Source organism: Babylonia areolata, chromosome 24, assembly GCF_041734735.1.
Source record: "Babylonia areolata isolate BAREFJ2019XMU chromosome 24, ASM4173473v1, whole genome shotgun sequence".
NCBI lineage: Eukaryota > Metazoa > Mollusca > Gastropoda > Neogastropoda > Buccinidae > Babylonia > Babylonia areolata.
Window position 1 is genome coordinate 49,418,713 of NC_134899.1, and position 21,765 is coordinate 49,440,477.

At 37.9% G+C, this 21,765-nt stretch overlaps 1 protein-coding gene across 1 annotated transcript; it reads right to left on the reverse strand.

Moving 5' to 3' along the window:
* Positions 1-5,953: 5,953 nt before the first annotated feature.
* LOC143298704 (vesicle-associated membrane protein 7-like) lies at positions 5,954-21,337 on the reverse strand. Its single transcript, XM_076611600.1, has 9 exons — positions 21,218-21,337; positions 19,106-19,257; positions 17,617-17,674; positions 16,937-16,986; positions 15,447-15,534; positions 14,825-14,912; positions 13,258-13,325; positions 12,469-12,561; positions 5,954-11,387 (listed from the first exon to the last, which is right to left on the reverse strand). Exons 2-9 carry the CDS (start codon positions 19,252-19,254, stop codon positions 11,322-11,324), a joined length of 660 nt encoding a protein of 219 aa, XP_076467715.1. The 5' UTR covers positions 19,255-19,257; positions 21,218-21,337; the 3' UTR covers positions 5,954-11,321.
* Positions 21,338-21,765: the final 428 nt, after the last annotated feature.

The window sequence follows — 21,765 nt, forward strand, 5'->3', positions numbered from 1 at the left end:
AGGTTTTGTTTGGCTGCGGTTTCGTACACTGGCTATACGTGCAGCATATGTGCTTCCCTTCTCATGGTAACCATGGTCGTGAAAACAATTGGGAAACAATACTGATACAATGATAATAACAATAATAATAATAATAATAATGGATACTTATGTAGCACACTATCCAGAAATCTGTTCTAGGTGCTTTACAAAAACACTTTTGTTAACATAACACATTACATCAATGTTGCATACACAGACCGAAATGTGACTACACACACACACACACACACACACACACACACACACACAATGCATACGTACAATCTAACATACATGTGTACCTAATACCTAACAGCTACCCTCAACAAATTCGCACACATATAGGCACGCACAAACTTACTGCACTATAAACACATGTGCGCGCGAGTCAACTGAGAGTATCAGAGGAAGAACGGAGCTGGCAAGACGGGGAAAAGATATGGAGGATTTCAGAAAGATACTTGGGGCCAGATCCGTTGACTGCAGAAAAGGTCAGAGTGGATAGCTTATAGTCTATTCGATCAGAAACAGGCAACCAGTGGAGAGACTGAAGAAGAGGAGAAACAGGGTCAAATTTAGAAGCTCTGCAAATGCGTCTGACAGCGTTATTCTGAATTCGTTGGAGTCTGTCTAATAGATATTTGGGAAGGCCGGCCAAAAGAGAGTTGCAGTAATCCAATCTTGAGAGAACCAGAGAGCATCAGTACAATTACAAGTGTCTTGGTTGCATCGGTTGAGAGCCATAGTTTTAGAGCGCGCGCGCGCCGACATACACACACACACACACACACACACACACACACACACACACAGAGAAAAAGAGAGAGAGAGAGAGAGTTCTATGCAGTTCCAAACAGGCAGCTTTACAGATATTCGAATAAGTGCTGTTGGAAGGAAAGAGACTGGTCCAGGATTACACCATGACTGCGAACAGAAGGAGAAAGTGAAACAGGTGTGCTGTTGATCAGAACAGTCAGGAAAGGAAGGATGTTGACTTCTTCGGAAACTTCTTCTGGTAAACAGTAGACAACAACAACAACAACAGGAACCCTTAAAAAGTGATTTTGAGTAAATCATACATACACGATCACAGCCATACACATGCATGTAATAGTAATGACAGCTAAAGGAGAGGCATAACAGTATACTAAAAGTTGACATAGACATATGATAACAGTATGCAGTTCACAGTATTTTGAGTGAAGATGTCATGTTCCACGTACAAACACTCTGGCATTCATTTTCAGTCACTATATCTTATTATCAATTATTGTTATTCAACAGCTGAATATGCATTGGAATAAAGCTGCATTTGGTTCTGTTTAATTTTTTTTTAAATTTTGGAACAAAGAAACGTTTGCCTGGAGGTAAGGGTTGATTATAGTTTGCCAGCGAATGGCTGTTGGCCGCAAAACAAAAAAATCAAGGAGGATAACTCTCCATTACTTTTCACCGGAACTAAATAACTTCCCTTGTCGATCACGTGATCGTTTAGTTGCCATATTTTTGGGCTCTTGCGTGGTCGCATTTTCAGCCGTTGTGAATTTGCTTTGCCGTTTGTTTTGAAATTCTCCATTTTTGTCCGAGTGTTTTGTATACATTTCTGTACAAGCCTGTATTCTGTCGTTTTGTGTGTACAGATTGACAGAGGCACAAAGACACCCGTTCCTGAAGGACAATTTGCCGTCAGCATTGTGAAGGCTATCTTGTTCAGTTCGCTTCTTGTGTTTTGGAGACTTCAGCAGCTGTGCTAGCGTGTCTTCATATCGCTGTTTTACTTCCTGCATCGTTTGGTGTGCGTGTATTTCTACTGAACAGTGTGCTGAATGCACGTTTTGATATCTGCCACTGTGTGTGACTTGGGGAGACATTTACCATGTCACTTTCAGGCTTCATTTCTTCCCAGCTGAAGAAGATCCGTAGGCAAGTGGAGCAGAGGGGCGAGGAACAGGGGACTGACGGCAGCAGGAATATGGAAGAGCCTGGGTGTTCTCTCTGGATTCAGGAAGACAGGGACATGGACGACCTCGAGCAGCCAGGCAACCACACCACCCAGGAGAATACAGAGGATGAAGAAGAGGACATGACTGACTGCAGTCGGACTGTGGATGAGCCAGGGTTTCCTTTCTGGTTTCAGGAGGACAGAGAGCTGGAACACCTTGAGGAGCCAGAAGACCTCATCACTGAGGAGATAAGACAACAGCAGCAGAGGACTAGCTGCCCTTGGTCTGTGTTTAACTCAGACACTTTGTTGATGATAAGCTTACAGAGGATGGAGAGAGAACGCCAGCAGTTAGCAGACCTCACAACCCAGGAGAATGCAAAGGGAGAGGAGCTCTGGACTCCAGCACCAGGACCCATTTCTATTTTTCCTGTGCAGGACCCAGTCCGCCAGCCACCGCACCAGACACGTCGTGTGGAGCAGCAGGAACCCAGACCCACACATGCCATTCCTGACGACCCTGAGGACCTCCTGGAATATGAGGTGGAGATGTCCCTACAGGCGACAAGTGAAGGACTTGTGTTTTCAGGTGTTATAGTGAGAGGGTATTGAACAGTCATAGGACAGAGGGCAGATGGTCAGCAAAGCCAGACCTTTATTCAGGTCAATACCACTATGACCTTTATTCTGGTGAAAAAAAAAGATACAAGTCAGCATCAGTCTATAGGGTTCAGACTTTTACTCTGATGATAGAAAATAGTCTTAACTATTAGGATTTTATATATTGCGTCGTGTTTTAAATATCCAGTGTATGTTGTTGATGTGGCATCTGACGGAGGAGCTGGGGTGACAGATTTCAAGTATTGTGATTTTTTATGCTTTGTGATGTATGTAATCGGTTTTAGGTATTTCTTATTTTAGATGTCTTGTGTGCAATCAGTAAATTGTGATTTGCTTTTAAGTATCATTATATGGTTTTAAGCATTCTATTAGCGTTTAGTATTGTGATATCGACATGCATTATTTAGATAATAACAACATGCATTATCTAGATAATGTAATGTGTGAGATTCAGTTTGTCAAGGAGGTGTCACAGCATTTGGACATATCCATATATATGCTACACCACATCTGCTAGGCAGATTGTGAGATACCTTACTGCCAGCAGCATAACTGGTCACACTTAGTTTGTGATGTGTATGATGAGAGTTGTGTTGAATATGATGTTTTTCGTACATGTTTTTACATATCTTGCTGTTTGGTTGGATGTTTGTGCAGGGTTATGGATGGTTTTGTTTTGTTTTGTGTTTTGTTTTGTTTTTGTTTTTTTGGTTTGGTTTTGTTTGTTTTGTTTTTTGTTGTTGTTTTGGGGGTTTTTTTGTTTGTTTGTTTGCGGGTTTTTTGTGTGTTTTTTTTGTGTTTGTTTGTTGTTGTTTTTTTTGGGGGGGTTGTTTGCTTGTTTGTTTTTTCATTTTTTTTAGTGCTTAAATGCTTTAGTTATCAGTCTTTACAAATTTTTACTGATTTTTGTGGTAGGAATTAGTTCGGTCAGATTACCATTGTGACAGTAAATTTGACTGATTTTTTAAATTCTGTGCCATATTTCAGTTATAAGTAAAATGATCCCCTGCGGAAGTCGGAAGTTTTCTGTCTCAGTCTGGCACGGGGGTGAACAGTAGTCATGGGTGAATCACTCTGTTCATGACTGGTGGCCAAACGACGCCATGAAAATCACTCTGTTTTAAACATAATAATACACAAACACACACATAACATGACGTAAATAAAGTGTGACGTAACATGCATGCCCAGCGACAAGTTCAGAGAATGAAATCACTTCAGTTCACTAACTCAGGGAGGCGTCACTTTGTTCAGACCTATCTATATACACTACACCACATCTGCTGAGCAGATACCTGACCAACAGCGTAACCCAACACGCTCAGTCAGGCCTTGAGGGAAGAAAAGATTCAATAAATTAGAAACAAATGAATGGCTTTATAAATAATTCAATGAAAGAATATTTAAATCCAAAAACGAAAAAAGAAAAAAATGTAAGCAGATAGATAATGAAATTAAATAAAATGCGAGGAAAAAAATTTTTTTTAAAGATCGATAGATAAGTAAATAAATAAATGAATGAATAAAGGCAATAATGATAATAGATATAATTTATAAACAAATAAGCATCATAAATGTAAACAAACATACACATCAGTCACACGCGCGCGCGCGCGTGCACACACACACACACACAAACACACACACACAGAGAGAGTTTGTCGTCAGTTTGTCAGTCAGTGCCTTATGTGTATGTGTGAACACACACGTGTTTGGCAACCAGTGAAGATCTACATGGATAGAAAATAAAAATAACAATTCATGAATGAATGAATGAATGAATACAAATAAACACAACCACGTGGTCGATCTCGTTGCATCGTTTCTTTTGTGATGTCACTGACATGTCAAAGATGGACAGTCAGTCTGTATTGTGTTCAGTGTGTGGAGTCACACCTAACATGTGGAGGAGTTGCTGCTGTTGTGTGACATAAAATCAAGAAAACAAGATGTGTTGTAACATAATAATACATAAACAGTCACGTAACACACACACACACACACACATATATAAGAGAAATGATTAGATAAATCTGATAATGAAGACAATAATGATAATAAAAGAATAAACAAGTAAGCAAATAAATCAAATGTAAATATATATATTGACCAGTTACGCGCGCGCGCGCACGCACACACACACACACACACACACACACACACACACACACAGAGTTTGTTGTCAGTTTGTCAGTCAGTGCCTTATGTGTATGTGTGTGTATACACGTGTTTGGCAACCAGTGAAGATCTACATGGATAGAAAATAAAACTAACAATTCAAAAATGAATGAATGAGTGAATGAATACAAACACACACACACGTGGTCGATCTCGTTGCATCATTGTTTCTTTTGTGTTGTCACTGACATGTCAAAGACGGACAGTCAGTCTGTATTGTGTTCAGTGTGTGGAGTCACACCTAACATGTGGAGGAGCTGCTGCGTGACGTAAAATCAAGAAAACAAGGTGTGTTGAACACATAATGATACATACTAGTAAACACACACACACACACACACATAACATGACTGACGTAAATAAGGTATGACGTAACACACATGCCTACCAACAAGTTGAGGTACTGAAATCAATTCAGGTCACTCATTCAAGGAGGTGTCACTTTGGACTGATCCATATACGCTACGCCACATCTGCTAAGCAGATGTCTGACCAGCGTGAGTGTAACCCAACGTGCTCAATCACTCCTTGAGCGGGATGGGGGCGGGGGGAGGGTGAGAGGGCGGGGGGAGGGGGGGAGCGCGAACAAATAAATGGACACATAATAAAATCAATGAATAAAACTGATATCTGAATTTTAAAAGAGAGAAAAAAACAGTAAGTAAATAGATAACGACATAAAATAAAACAGAGGGAAATAAAGAAAAACAAAACAACAACAGATAAGATAAACGAATAGATATAAAGACAATAATGATAATGAATGAATAAACAAATAAGCAAAGAAATGTAAACAAACATACAGACCAGGCATGCACACACACACACACACACACATGCACGCGCACACACACAGACACGTAAACACACACACACACTCTCTCTCTCTTTCTCTCTCTCTCACACACACACACATGCAGAGCTCGTCAGTTTGCACACACACACACATACACTCTCTCTCTCTCTCTTACACACACACATACAGAGTTCATCGTCAGTTTGCCAGTGCTTTATGTGTATGTGTATGCATACGCGTGTTTGGCAACCATTGAAGATCTAGATAGAGAGAGCGCACACACGTACACACACACACGCACGCACACACACGCACATGCACACACGCACGCACACACACACACACACTGACGCACGACACCCATTTTTTTTTTTTTTCCTGCATGCAGTTTTATTTGTTTCTCCAATTGAAGTGAATTTTTCTGCAGAATTTTGCCAGGAACAATCCTTTTGTTGCCGTGGGTTCTTTTACGTGCGCTAAGTGCACACTGCACACGGGACCTCGGTTTATTGTCTCATCCTAATAACTAGCATCCAGACCACCACTCTAGGTCTAGTGGAGGGGGAGAAAATATCGGCGGCTGATCCGTGATTCAAACCTGCACACTCGATTCTCTCGCTTCCTAGGCGGACGCGTTACCTCTAGGCCATCACTCCACATGTACATTCTGGCATTTTTCTAGTTTAAATAACCTTGTTTACTTGTTATTCAAGAAAAGTTGTAACTAAAGAAATTTATCTGATTAAGCACCGACATATCCAAAATAAATTAGATTTAAAAAATGCAAATGTTACCATAATCTGTCATAATAATCATTAAAAATTGTTTACAAATGTGCCAGGATGTTTATATTCACTGCTAACCAGAATAATAGATTTATATTCATTGCTAGCCTGAATGACATGAGGTTTGAGAAAGATTTTGGCTTTTTATTTTTACATGGATAATGTAAGTATCTGTATCATAGTATTTCAGTTATGTATTGAAAAAAGAGTGCAATGCATGTGTGGTGGACAATTTCAAACAAAAACAACAAATGATTTGGATTTAGTGTCAACATTTTATTCCATCAATAATAATAAATCAGTTATGTATATATCACAACTACAGGATCTGTAAATGCCAGCTGTACAGACTGTGGATGCTAGATAGTTGTATCAACATCAAGAGAGTATTCAAGAAGCCTGAAGTGCATACACAAGCACAGAGAAATTGTCCCAGAAAATATAAACATATATATAAAGTTTTTTTAAATACCTGAAGTTGATTGTACAGAAGCAAACTGATTAGAATAAGCAAACAGATTAGAATAGTCATATCAAGGTCACAAACAGCAGGCAGTTTCCACCTGTATCTGTTTCTTCCCAACAATGAAAGCAGATAGCTAGATGAAATGACACCTTTTTTCTACAGGTTTCGTTCTTCTGCATCACATTTCCTTCAATCTGCATCATGTTTCCTTCACATTTCATTACAGCATGCAGTGGAACGAAACAAAAAGCACTGTTTTAATTAACTCTTCTATGAGTAAAAATTAAATAATTAATCAGACCCACAACAAATATGGAGAATAATGTTCATAATACTTACCAGGACAAACATCAAGCCTGAGGAAATGAAAAATGAAAGAGAGAGAGAGAGAGAATCATCTAGCCAATTCCAGATCCTCTAACAGCAACCATCATCATCATCGTTATCACAAACACTTCCACCATTATCATCACACCACTGTTAGCTGGTGCAAAATCAAGTAAATTGCGCTGTTCTGGAACTGTGATACACAATCATATAATCTGTCTATCACAAACATGGTTACAGGAACTATTCTGAAGCAAACTCTGCAATGAAATCTCTGTGACTGAAACATCACTTGGATCAACAGCAGAAATGTGCATACACCAAGAGCATACCATTCATCTATTCAAGTTTGTTATTTTTTCTTTGGCACATTTGACATGATGGGAAAGGATGTGGACAGGGGGGTCCAGGGGGAGGGGGGAGGGTGGAGGTGAGGGGGAGGCGCACGTTCTGACTGAACTGAGGGAAAGGTATCGTAGTTTCAAAATAAACAAATAAATGAAAGGCACATGACTGGATACAAGGAACGTACAAGAACTGATGAAGTTATATGCAGAATTATTATCATTAAAAAAATAAATATATGATTGGGAGTAAGCAGAAGATGGGGAAAAAAGCCAATGGTGCACTGCTGACTTTGCTTCATAGTCGCAGATATTAAATGATTTGTGGCTGATGCTGATTCAAAAATCAAAAAAAGTAACTCAGTACTGATATTTGCATAAAGTTTTACTGCTTACACATTAAATTGCATAAATGAAAACACATGTATTGATTGGCTGTGTGTCATTCACAAACCAAAACAGGTAAGAATGTTGCACTGTTCTACAGCAAGATACACAGACCAACCAAAGTTAACAGATGTTGTACAGATCTTTATTAGTTTTAAACATGAATACAGCCAAAAAAACCTCAGTTGTGTTTCCAAGGAGATAATCTTGACACTAATAGTTGTGCTAATGGACACATTCACACTGTCACGTCACAAAAATACGTTTTACTGTATACTATTTCAAGTGTATTTACTACTACGCACAAGTAAGTGCCTGATATCCACAAGCACACATTTTAAAACCCATTCAGGAAATGTGACACTGGCGCACTGATTCAAGATTTAATACTGATCACTTCAAGGCACACCAGTCAACCACATTTTGATATCTCACAGTTCAAAGCACTACTTCCCTCCACTGCCCATCACTAACAAAACACTCTAAGTAATCATTTCAATGGGCTTTTATTCTTTTACTGACAGTTCCGGGCAGCAGAAGTTCTAAAATCAGTTTTCCTCTGTCAACCCCAGACCCTTTTCATGTCAAGAAAAAATGATATGTCTGATCATTCTGTGACTAAACCTAGATTAGCTACAAACACAATTCCAACCAGTTGAAGACAGTCACTATCATTCCAACTGGTTCGAGACATTTCTACAATCAGTCTCTCAGCCAAGCAGTTTAAGAGACCACCATAATACAATTTCAATCAAATGACTTGCTTTTCTTTTTCTCTTCTAGAGGAGGATGAAGTAACTGAAAACAGAAATACTTGGGCATGTACATTCACACTCTGCTCTTAGTTATTACACTGCATCTTGGCAGTGTCAAAATGGATTAAAAAAATCCCACAGACATTAGAATCAAAATAATAAAAATCATTCCCACCATTAAGATCATCACCTGATATCTGGGTCCATAAAGCTGTGTCTGATGAAAACTAAATGACAAAACACACACACTAACAAAACAACAACTAAACAACATCATACATTCATAAGACTGATCATGCATTCCCAAATCACAAATGAGTCATTCTTTCATCAGATCTACACCATCATTTTTGTTGTAGTAAATATGAAGCAAAGTGAAATGAAAAAAATTCAATTAAAAAGAAAAGAAGAAGAAGAAGAAAAAAAAAAAAGCAAATGAATATGACCTGAAGATAGAAAAAAAAAATCAAAAAGAAGCCAAAAATTATGAAAAATGTGAAGTTCTGTATGCATATTTGATACAAAGATTATCAGTCAATCCAATCACTTCCCATGGCATTCTGCGATTCATTCAAATTACAAAGGTTGCCAGCATATACAAATGATATTACCCTACAGACAGCTAAAAACACTGAAAACTACTCACCATATTTACACAATAAACAGGTTCATGTTCGGTCACTGTCCCACTTCACTGTGTTTTGAATACAAAATAAACATTTTAAACAGTCTTCCAAAGCTCTAAATCTTATTGTTTTGTGAAGACAGTGTCACAGTAGGCTGTCAAGGAATTTCAAAGTTACTGACACCATCACCATGTCAAATCTCATTCATTTCCTTCTTCACCCAAAAGCAGAAGTACAATTCTTTTTCTGCCATTGTGCACTGTGACTTTCATGCACATCATTTTCTCTGAATGGATAATTTTAGTGTCTGACTCATCTTCATTTTCTCTTTGAACCTCTTCATCTTCGCATCATAATATTATGTGGGAGAGCTATTTCTTCTCTGACACTGACTTAACGCTGGATGACTGTGCACTCTCACAACTGGAAGGTCCAGGACAGAACTACAGTAAAGTCCAATGGGAAATGGTGGACGCAGATAAGAAGTGACAGAACATTAAAAAAAAAAAAAAAAAAAAAAAAGGAATTGTACTCGCTTTGAGGGACAAAGCAGTTCTGGGTTGCACTACTGATCTCAGCAGTGCTCAGTTTGCTGAACCTTATGAACAGCTTCAAGTCTATGAACTAGCTTAGAAAAATTCTTAACACAAAGCAAACTTAGCACTGCTTGCATCTCTTGTGCACCCCAGCCAAAAACAAAACCAATACAATGTAACTGTTACAAAGCGAATCATGGTATTACTTTGTGCTATATTCTGCATTCTCACTTTCACCTTTCAAAGTGAGCACAAGGCCTTTTTGTTTCTTGAATTACAAAAAACAAAATCTGAATATTTTCCTGAATAGCATTCCCCCAAACTCTATGGCACATTGCCTATTTCTCAAGCAGCTAGTCGATAAAGAAAGATCCACTCTCTATTCAGAATGTCCATCAGTTTTTCAGCACCAGAAAGGATTTCCTGATTTCCTAAATTGCTTCCCAAGTAATGAAGTTCCACAACCAAGTGCATACCCTGCCTATGCCATGAATCCAAAGTCGCAGGCTGCTTTAATTTAATGAAAAACCACACACCACAAAACAACTTAAAATTCTTTACAAAAAAATATTTGCTCATGGTTTCAATTTCAGTTCCTCAAGGAGGTGTCACTGTGTTCAGATGAATCCATACATGCTATACCACATCTGCAAGGCAGATGCCTGACAGCAACATAACCCAATGCACTTGCCAGGCCATGAGTGCATGCATATGTATTTGTGTACCAATCAGAGTGGATTTCTTTTATAGTATTTTGCCAGAGATCAACACTATTGTTGTCATGGGTTCTTTTTTAGTGTGCCAAAGTGCATGTAGCAAGTGGGACCTCAGTTTATCATCTCATCCAAATGAGATTTTTAGTTTGATTTTCCAGTCAACTTGGGAGAAAGAGCGTAGAGTCAAACCCAGAACCTCACAGAATGGCAGATAAGCATCTTAGCTGTTCTGCTAACTTCCTACATCATGGTTTCAGTGTCAACACATAACTGACCACTACATGTGGAGAAGCAAACTGGGTGGAAATCTCTCACAGAAAGGGCCAAAATTCCAGCAGGTGAAGTGATTTTTTTACTGACTCTACCACTGTAAAAGATTCCAACCAGAACTACAACATCCTGAACAGACACTTGTACAAATGCCTGCAGATGTTGCACAAAAGTGCACCACTATGCAAATGTGGATGTTCTGTGCAAGTTGTGCGCACATATGTACAAACATGTCAGGAACATAAACACACCAGTTGTATCATAGATAATTGACCTGAATGCAGAATGCACAATATTTGTGAATCTCTGCTTGCACTCTTTGCCTACTAAATACTTTTTAAAAAAAAGAAAAGTAAAGAAAAGCCTTGTTAAATAGATATGGAATGCTGGTTATTCTTTATTCACTGTCAAATGAATTCAGGATGAAAACAGATCTGAAGAGAACCAGGACTGGCACAACCAAGATGTCAGACAGCCACTGCAGTATGACTGACGCAGATCCAAAACCGATTCCATGTCCATCACTGTACAAGTTACTCAATCACAGCCACTCAGTTGCGAGTACAGGGCCAGTCCAGCCCCCCACAAGCTGCTGAAACGATGAAGTACAGCAAAACCTGAAACAAAACAATGACCAAAATTATCACTGTAAAATATACAAATCAAAGGCAGTACCCTCTGCCATGCTTCCTTATCTCAAGAAAGCTCTGTGTTGGGATTTTTTAGTGGCCAGCTCCTATCCTGAACTCAATGTGCTATGGGTCAAAATGTGAGGAGAATCTACTTCACAGACATGTCATTAACATTTTTTTCTGACCAACTCTGTGGGTGCCTTTGTCTCTTGGGATTGGGACTGGCTGATACAGAACATATGTAAAAGGAAGCGTGAAGTACAGTCGGCCCTGCTGTGTAGTCTCCAACCAAAGTGGATTCCCACAGTAATACTTGTTATCATCCTCACTGATCATCATAAGTGATTTATGATAAACAATAAGAAACTGAAAAGAACTGCCTTAAATTATGTGGCCATTTATCCCCAAGTTTGATGGAGCCAGTTTCAATTTCCAGTCCGCCTCAATAGAAAGTTTATGTAAAAGTCGAGAGATTCATACTGGTTATTATCATTCTCTATATCAGGAAGCTTGGGAGGGGGGCTAGCTCTTAACTCTATAACTGTAGAGTTATTTTTGTCAGTATGGTCCTTCACAGCTGGTGCTCTACATATACTGAAACAGAAGCACTACTGATAATTACCCCTGAGACTGAGGATGTTGGCTTTCCTCAATGAGGGTTCACATTAGTAGAACCATGCAGAGACGGAGACACAACCTGGGTGTGGTAGTGCTGAAGGAACCAGAAACGCTGGTTCAAACACCCCTGCATGCTTGAACATAATACACTATACTATTCATGTTTGTGGGCAGCATGTATCACCCTTCTGTGGCAGTGACACTAAGCCAGCCAGGAAAAGACATAACTGCAGAACAGAGTGTGTGTGCGCACACACATACACATAATGGCAGTATCACTCAACTGAGAGTAGAAAAAATATCACATCTTCTTCTTTTCTTTTCCTCTTCTTGTTCATAAAACCAGCATATTAACGCACACACACATACATACAAAATCATGCAGCGCACACACACACAAAGACACACAACATTCAGAAGCAAAAAATCAGGAGAAACCAGTACTCACGATGACAACAAGCACAACGATGACTGTAATCTTGACATTCTTCCACCACATGGAGCGAGCCAGGTTTCGACTTGTCTTCTTAAATGTGACAGACTGTTCCAACACATTACAATATGCCAGCTCAGTCAGAATGTTTCATTTATATGTAAGCACTATAACAGTCAGCCGCATCACCTCTGCCCTACAAAATAAACACATAACTTTTGTCTTATTATTCCAAGAATAAATTCCTGTTGGGTTGGTTAAGCACCATTGAGTTTTTCACCTTTGTGTAAATGTATACATACATTTTTGTTTTGGGTGGGAGAGGGGCCTGGGCAGTGAGAGGTTATGCATTCCAGATATTCTTTTACTGTACAGAACTTGAGTGAGAGAGAGAGAAAGTGTGTGTGTATGTGTGTGTGCGCGCACGTGTATATGTTTGTCAGTCAGTCAGCATGAGTAATTCAGAGTGAAAATAACAAATGCAGAATGATATGACTAAAACAAAAACAAAGGAAAATTATCTTTCCTGTGTTTGCAATTTTATACTGTAAAAGAGAGAGAGAGAGAGCAACTGAATGGACTGAATGAATGACAAGAGTTCTTTCTGTTCTTACTCCGAAAAACATAAAAGTTTTGATGGTCATGTTAACAGAAACAGTGCAATGGCTTTTGTAGTTACGCAAGAAGACATTTTACACGTATGAATCCAGAAATTCCCCACACAAACACACAAGGTAATGATACAAACATTAGCATAAAATGATATTCAAGCTAAAAGAACAGGCAAGGAAAAGAAATACTTACATGTGCATTTAAATCTTCTGTTTTGTCCACAAGAAGTTCTAATCTCTCTCCCCTATCTGCTATCTGATCTGTAAGATAAAAAAAAAAATCAAATCATCTTTATAAAAACAATGATAAGACAGTATCAATGACAGATATGTATAAAATCTGTAGCTGATATAATGATATACAAAAAGAGAAAGCAAAACTGACTTGCAAAATAACTCAAAATCATGAAGTACATTCTTCAGCAAAAAGCATGGCAAGTTGGTTTACTGTTCACATCAAATCTACATAGTAGATATGTCTAGCTGCAAATTATTTTTCAGTGCAAATTACAATCATACAAAAAAAGACACATTTCAAGTCCTCAGCTGACAAGTCTACTTTCTCAACAATTGTAATTTTGCCTTTCACAGTCAGACTGTCTTCAGTCCAAATGTATGCTTTAAAAAGGCACACTGCAGTGCTGTGCTGATTGTCATCATTTCTCTAAAATTCACATCAGATAAGTCATAAGACAGAAAGTTAGTGAAAAGTTAATCCACACAGGGGTACAGATCCTGCAAAGCAACATTCTTGTACAAACTCACATCACGGCACAATCTCAAAATCAAACTGCATTCCCAAATTGCTAGACACATCTGTAAACACCACTTTGGAACACAGCTCAGTTTACAAAAGTACGTTATCTTGGCATCTTGTTTCAGCAAACTGCTAAAAGAAATAACAGATAAATAAAATAAAAAAACATACACAAACAAAGAAAAACAGTTACAAAAACAAAACAAAAAACAAACAAACAAACAAACAAAAGATAAACTGTAGAGATCTGTAATGGATGTAGCTCCAAAGCAACTGAGAATGTTGAGCTCCCTGATAACCTCCGTCATTCTGATTCCCTCACATCTTTTAAATCTCATCTCAAAACTCACCTTTTCCCTCAGCAGTAAGTTCAATTGTGGCAGGTCCACTTCCTTTGCGTTAGCTGTGCTTGACTATGTATGTATACATATGTATGTGTACATAACTACATGCATGTATATGAATGTGTATTGTGTGCGTGTGCGTTTATGTAAGTTTGTGCCTGCCTATGTGTGCGTATGTGTTAGGGTAGCTGTTAGATACACATGTATTGTTAAAATGTATGTACGCAGTGTGTGTGTGTGTGTGTGTGTGTGTGTGTGTGTGTAGTCATATTTTGGTGTGTGTATGTAACACAGATATAATGTTTTATGTTAACAAAGCGTTTTTGTAAAGCACCTAGAGCAGATTTCTGGATAGTGTGCTATATAAGCATCCATTATTATCATTATATTATTATTATTTTTCTACAAAAAAATTATTCTGCAATGGTACACACTACACTGGTCGAAATGCAGTAAACAGAAACCTGAACTAATGCCCACACTCGCATTATCAGCCAAAGCATATCATTAGAGCCTGTAAACAACCACACACACACCTACACACATACCCACACACAGATAATACACATCTGCCTGATCCTGCTCTAATTTCTATTTTGACACAGGAAAAAAGAAAACAAGCGCCCTGAACACCAAAAGACAAAATCTGACCACCTTACCAATATTTCTGACCATGATGCCTTTAAGCTCGTCCACCTCTTCTTGAACTCGGACCACAACATCCTGCCTTTCCTCTGAAGCCAGGCGCTGAACAAGATGACCCAAAAATCACACCAAACTGTCAGAAACTCAGAAACAAAAATCACCATGGTCAATCATTATCTCCAATATATATAAATTCTATAAGTTGTGACAGACGGCAACTGACTCCATAGAAATTCATTTTTCCTTTTGTGTTTGCAGCTTTTCTCAAACTCAACCAAGACAGAAACCAGCATTTTGCTTCCTTACGTTTCTTGTGTCAAACAAGAAATGTAAAGGATGACTGTGACAAATACATAACTTTGATTCAGATGAATTAACACATTTATCAAAAAGCTCTGTATTATTTTATGTACAGTACATATATACAGTTTAAGATAAAAATCATGTTACTAATAACAACCTATACATCATTATACATATACAGTTCAAGATAAAATCATGTAACTAATAATCACCAACATTGCTGGTCTCAGGGTAACCGTACAGACTCATCATGCATGATAAACCATTCACATTCATTCAAAATTATTTGAATGAACTGAATCTCTCTCTCTCTCTCACTCTCATTGCCCTCACCACTTGTGTTGCCATAACCCTGGAGAATTCGCTGTTCATTGCATAGGGCAGTGCTGTCTGTGCCCTGACGCCATACTGTGTCTGAAACCTGTCAGGCACACACCTCACATAAACCACTGCTTCCTGAATTTACTTTTTTCATCATTACACAATCCCTAAATAAGATGCAAAATATGTACAGAAAAAAAAGTTATAAAAGATCTAAAAGAAACAATTCAAGATTTCAAATTGTGTAATCAATAAACAAGTTCATTACACATACACACACACACACACACACATGTATATATATTATATTTTGTATTTTGCATTTCTTTTTATCATGACAGATTTCTCTGTGTGAAATTCAGGTTGCTCTCCCCAGGGAGAGTGCGTCGCTACACGACAGCAACACACATTCTTTACACATATATATTCAAACCAATGCCACTTGGTTGATATGAATTATGATATTCACTGATTTGTAGTTACTTCCCTTAAACCACTAACAACATTTTGATAAATTACTGAGTGCTGTCTCATCTCCTGAGGATCCCAAACATTCTGATTATCAAAATGTAAGTATCACATGTACACCCAACTGCTGTGTATTGGATATATCATTTATATACATATATACTGATTTGCAAGTGGTTGGTACAGAAAACATTTTGGAAGATGAACAACATAAAAAAACCATCTCCCTAACCCTGCTCGATTATGCAAAAAAAAAGGAAAGAAATATGCGGTCCAATTTTTCCTGTGATATCTCTCATCAGTCACCAGACTTTTCATTTCACTCCTTGATTTAAGACAGCTGAAATTTATCAAAGATTCCAGTCAACAGCTGCTGAGAATCAATTCAAGAGACTGCAAAAACTGGAAGAGATAATCTTTCTCTTTGTCAAAGCCATCACATAATAATATTATTTAACCTACATCTTGTAATAAAAATCATACTGATATGACTAAGTAACTGAAGCTGTTATAAGTAAGCACAGTGGCTGATAGTGCTATTCATTTTGTTCACTGCTGTCCCATTCTACTCTCTCATTTCCACATCTGTAACAGAAAAGTCACATGCAGCAGCTGTCGCATGGCACCACATCCTGCCAGCTACGACACGTTGAAAGAGTGTAGTGCTACATGCATGCAGCAAGTCATTGAATCATCATCAATTGTTTCAGCATGGCTAGTTCAGCAGCTGCTCCATGTAAAACTTTTTTTACTGCTAAATTCTGGATTGCCTATAAAATGTTGAGAAAGAACTCATTCTGTCAAGATGAAGAGGTTCTCTATGGCCACATTTTCTTTGTGGGGACAGGAACCCTTATTTCAATTTTTTCACTGGCAGAAATTGATTTGTTTTTTGTTTTTTTTAATAACCTAAAAACATAAACTTATTCTTTTTTCTCATTCCCTTCTCTCACAACACGACAGCTGAAATGAATGAAAGAATTATCTCAGAAAACAAAAGAACTGCAAAGTGCAATTAGCAACTTACCACTTACCTTCTTTTGATTTCATTTAGAAATTGAAATGCTTTTGTTCGCTCAAAATCCTGGAACAGAAATCAATGCACCATATTCATTGTTATGATACTGCACCAGTTAATATCCCCATTCTACTTCTAGAAACACAGAAAATATATTGCAAAAAGCATTTATTTGTCAAATGATTTATTGTGTGTGTGTGTGTGTGTGTGTGTGTGTGTGTGTGTGTGTACTATGCTGCAGCTGAAAATCTAATATTCTCATTCTGGAAACACATAAAAATATTGTAACAACCAAAGTATTTACTGAGCCATTTTGTTACCATACTATGGATGAATATTTAAGATTCTCTTTTTATTGACATTCTAAAATGGTGTACATAACAATCTCAATTTCACAAAAAACGTGGATAGCAGAAACTGAAAATTATCTTATGAACTAAAAGTGTGAATAAACACCCGCATAAAAAAATTACATGTTAAACATCTTGAACAGAGAAAAGGGTTAAAGGCCTGTGAAGCACTACACTGACCAACTGTTACACTGAAATACACCAGCTTGTCATACACAGGCAGGCAGAAAGAACAATGATAGACAAACTAGAGTGTGTGCCTTCATGTGAGCATGTGTGTGTGTGTGTGTGTGTTAAAAAGCTGACATTAGTGACAGAAAACAGAAATACACAACTTCTAACTCACATCATCTGTTATGCACAGATAGATAATCCTGTCTTCGGCTATGTAATGGAACAGATAACTGAAAAAGAAAAATTACAAAAATTCATCAAGATCTTATTGGGAATAGCAAATACTCATAATTGTAATGGTAATAATACTAATACAGTACTAGTAATGGTAATACCAATGCCAAAAACAGCCATCATCATCATCAAATCACTGAATTAATAAATGAAATTATGACAAAGCATGTAATTTACTCATACTATTTTATAAATTTTCATTTATAGTAATGGTAATACTAATATTATCAATCACCATCAAATCACTGAATAAACACATGACAAAGCAGTTATATTTTCTCACTCACTTACAGAAACAAATTGACACTTGTCTTTAAGCTGCTCTGACCAAAAGTAACTAATAGTAATACAAACATGTTGTATGTGCAAACACTCAAACAATACAGCATGGTAGCATACACTAATTCACACACACACACACACACACACACACACACACACACACACAGTCCTTTGGCCCTAAACCACAGAACAAAGACAAAAGGTAGAAAATATTAGAAAAAAAAATCAACAACAGAACAGTTTATAAAAGAATACATATCAGGAATTTAATGAATGCAAAAATAATTTAAATTTCAAAAATGACTATAACAATAACAAATCCAGTGTGATAAATAGAACTGTGCAATCAACAACCATCTACCTGAAGATTTAGTCATCAGCCCCATCCACATGTACTATGCGGCTTCTGCTCAAACATCTGTGTGTGTGTGAGAGAGAGAGAGAGAGAGAGTATGTGTCCATGTGTGTGTGTGTGTGTGTGTGTGTGTGTGTGTGTGTGTGTGTGTGTTGTGTGTGTGTCCATGTGTGCGTATGCACAAGTTTTTGTATTGATATGCACTTGTATGTATCCTAATTTCTACTTTATCTGTGTTTGTGTATGATTTTCGATTTATGTTCATACCTTGTTAAGTACTATACACCCCAATATTCCTTGTGACCGCGGTACACTTGGTAATAAAGACATTCTATTCTATAATGTAATTTATAAATACAATGCACCCTCTCAATAAATAGGGCTCTACCCCCACACACACAAGACAAAATACACACGAACAAAAACTTGTACAAAAAAAGAACAGTGGAGAGGTGCAGGGGTGTGCATCACTTAAAAGAAGTGGGTTTTCAGGGAGGACTTGAATAAGCGGAAGATGAGGAATGCCTCATCTGCAGAGGGAGCTGGTTACAGACATAAAACGCTGCAGAACAATGTAAACCTTTGGATCTATACAAGAAAAAAGAAAAATGTTTACATAATAAGATAGGCAACAAAGTACAATAACCTTGAAAATGTCTCTCTCTCATAATGGATCATACAATGTTAATATTTTATTGAATAAAACATGCATGAAAAATAAAACCAAGCAGCTGAATTGCCAGTACCTGACTCTTGTTAAAATAGTTATAAGTAAAACCGGATCACCAACCTGCCATGTGAATATGTTAGTTTCGAGTTTTCATCCTGTGGAATCTTGGCCACAATCTGCTCAGTGACCTCTGTAAAATTTCCAGCACAACTGGCATATTTTGCCAGCACTGTGGTACCACGGGAAACTAGACTGAACAGGATTGGCATTTTCTGCACACAGAAGGATGTTTTTAAATTTATCAGATGATTCATCTACAGTGCTATTGTATTAATCAGTAGCTGTACAGCTTAAGAGCTTATCTATACTTTGTAACACATGCATACTCCGAGTAGTTTTGTACTGAAGACAATGGGAAGTGCAACTCAAATGTGCATATCCATATTTATAAACAAGCTAACTTTTGGAAAATTTAGAAACTGATACAGTCTCCTAAGGCATTTATTGATTTATGAGCTTCAGTTTCAATGAGGTCAAAGTGTGTGGTTTGACCCATATCATACCACACCTCACCTGCTATCTGAAAAAAGGAGCAGATGCCTGACCCTTACATAAATTGATAAAAACCCAATGTGTTCAGAACTTGAGGAATGTGAGTCTACTGGAAAGTACAAATTTTAGTTGCACTTGTCACTTTGTGTTAAAATACACTTCTGACATAATATTGTGAGTAAATTACTTGAAAACCTTTTTTCTTTTCTACTTTAATTGCATACCAGAAAGACTGGAAAGTAATGAGTCATAAGGCGCACAAACACCCACCAACGCACACACACCCGGCCAACAGCCGGAACACATGCGGTGCATGCACACACTGACACACACACACAACTGTCACACACACACACACACATACAATGGCACTGACACACACACACCGGCACTGACACACACCCTCTTTCCAGTTCAGTCAGGAACCTCGGTATTGTCCTTGACAACACTGTCCATGCAAAAGTTTATAAGTCATACATGTCAATCCTGCTACTGTCAATTGTGGCACATCCGTTATGTCCGGAAATATCTGTCCACCAACACAACATCTAGAATTGTCGTTTCTCTCATTCTCTCCCTCCTTGACTACTGTAACTCTCTATTGTCTGGTTTGCCTGCTTCATCCATTCAGTCCCTTCAGCACATACAAAACTCTGCTGCCTGACTTGTCCTCAGAATGAAAAGATCTGAGCACATCACTCCTCTTTTGCAACATCTCCACTGGCTACCAGATCAGCGATCTATATTATAAATGTATTCACAAATCTGCCCCCTCCTATCTCTGTGGCTGCTTTCACCTCTACACTCCATCTCAATCTCTATGATCGGCTTCGGATTCACTGTTTACACATTCCCAGATTCAAACACTCGACTGTTGGCCGCCGTTCTTTCTGTCTCTGGACCTTGCAATTGGAATGAACTTCCTCTTTCTCTTGGTCAGGTCTCTGCACTCTGCTCTTTCAAGTCTGGTCTTAAAGCCCACCTCTTCCCAAAATAGCCTCCCTTTCTTGCCTCTTCCTTGTCTTCAGTTTTTCCAGTTTTAGAGTTGTGCATGTGTGTGAATGACTGGTGCGTTAAGTGCTTTGATTTGTCTCTGCACAAGATTCAGTGTTATATAAATATAATAAGGTATTTTAAAAAGAAAAAGAATGGTGGGTAGGGTTTGGGGGGTTTGGGGGCCCAAGGTTGCTTTAGGTTCGGATTTTCTCTCAACAGGTCTATTCTATCATTGTGTTAAACTAAATAAATGAAAATAATGTGATGAATCTTATCCTTACCTTTTGTCACTCATCACACACAAAAACACATGTGACACATTCAAAAACTGAATGTGGTGATTATTGTGGGTCTAGATGATTGTTTCCTGGACTTTTGTTGTTGTTGTTGTTTGTTTATTTTGTTTGGTAAGCTTTAATTATTATCACTGTTGCTGGCCCATGAATCGAAAACTTATTGGAATAATAATCTTCTCAAGTCCCAAGTAGTGTAAGTTTTTACTGATTTCCAAGTTAACAAGAAACTAACTACTGAACTAGTGCCAGACCAAATCATAATCACGCTGCATAGAAGTAGAACAAATGTTGCTGTACGAATAATAAATTTCACTTCTGACATTCAAACAATAAATGCAGACAACCCCCAAAAAACCAATCCATACCAGATAAGCAATAAACTCCTCACCGTATAAAATGTCCTCGGAACAAATGTCCACAAACCCGACAAAGCTGAGTTAAAGTTAAATACTGTGTCGACAGACTCAAAGTGTTGAGTTTATTTACAAGGCAATGACCGGAAGTGACGATTGCTCATATGACTGTCTTCAAACCAAAAACTCTATAACGTCTTACCAAAACCTAGTGAAAAATCTTCCAAGAGTGAAGTGACAACAACAAGCAATGGCAAAAAAATGAAACAAGGGCTCTTCAGTGTTTCAGTTTGACGTCTGTATTTTTAGTATCCCAACTGGATGTAACCTGAATTTCAAGTAGGACACTGCACACACACACCAGCAAACTGCATTTACTGTTATATATATATTTTTTTTTTTTGTATTCTCTAAACTTGGCACTTTGATCTGATATTCTGACAAAACAACAAGAGCAGTCATTATTATCATTTTTTGTTCAAACAGGAACTTCTTTTGCTAAGCATGAAAGTTTTATTTAGTTTGCAAACGTTTGGTGCAGATAGTAAAAATAAGGGAAATTACTCTGTAATTAATGCTAGGG

Bases quoted from the DNA above. Each gene is read 5' to 3' on its own strand.
- LOC143298704 (XM_076611600.1), bottom strand. From the start codon at position 19,254: ATGCCAATCCTGTTCAGTCTAGTTTCCCGTGGTACCACAGTGCTGGCA. The intron at 17,675-19,105 runs GTTGGTGATCCG...TTTCTTTTTCAG, and splicing joins CTAACATATTCACATGGCAG to TTATCTGTTCCATTACATAG. The intron at 11,388-12,468 runs GTGAGTACTGGT...GTTTTGTTTCAG, and splicing joins TCGTTGTGCTTGTTGTCATC to GTTTTGCTGTACTTCATCGT.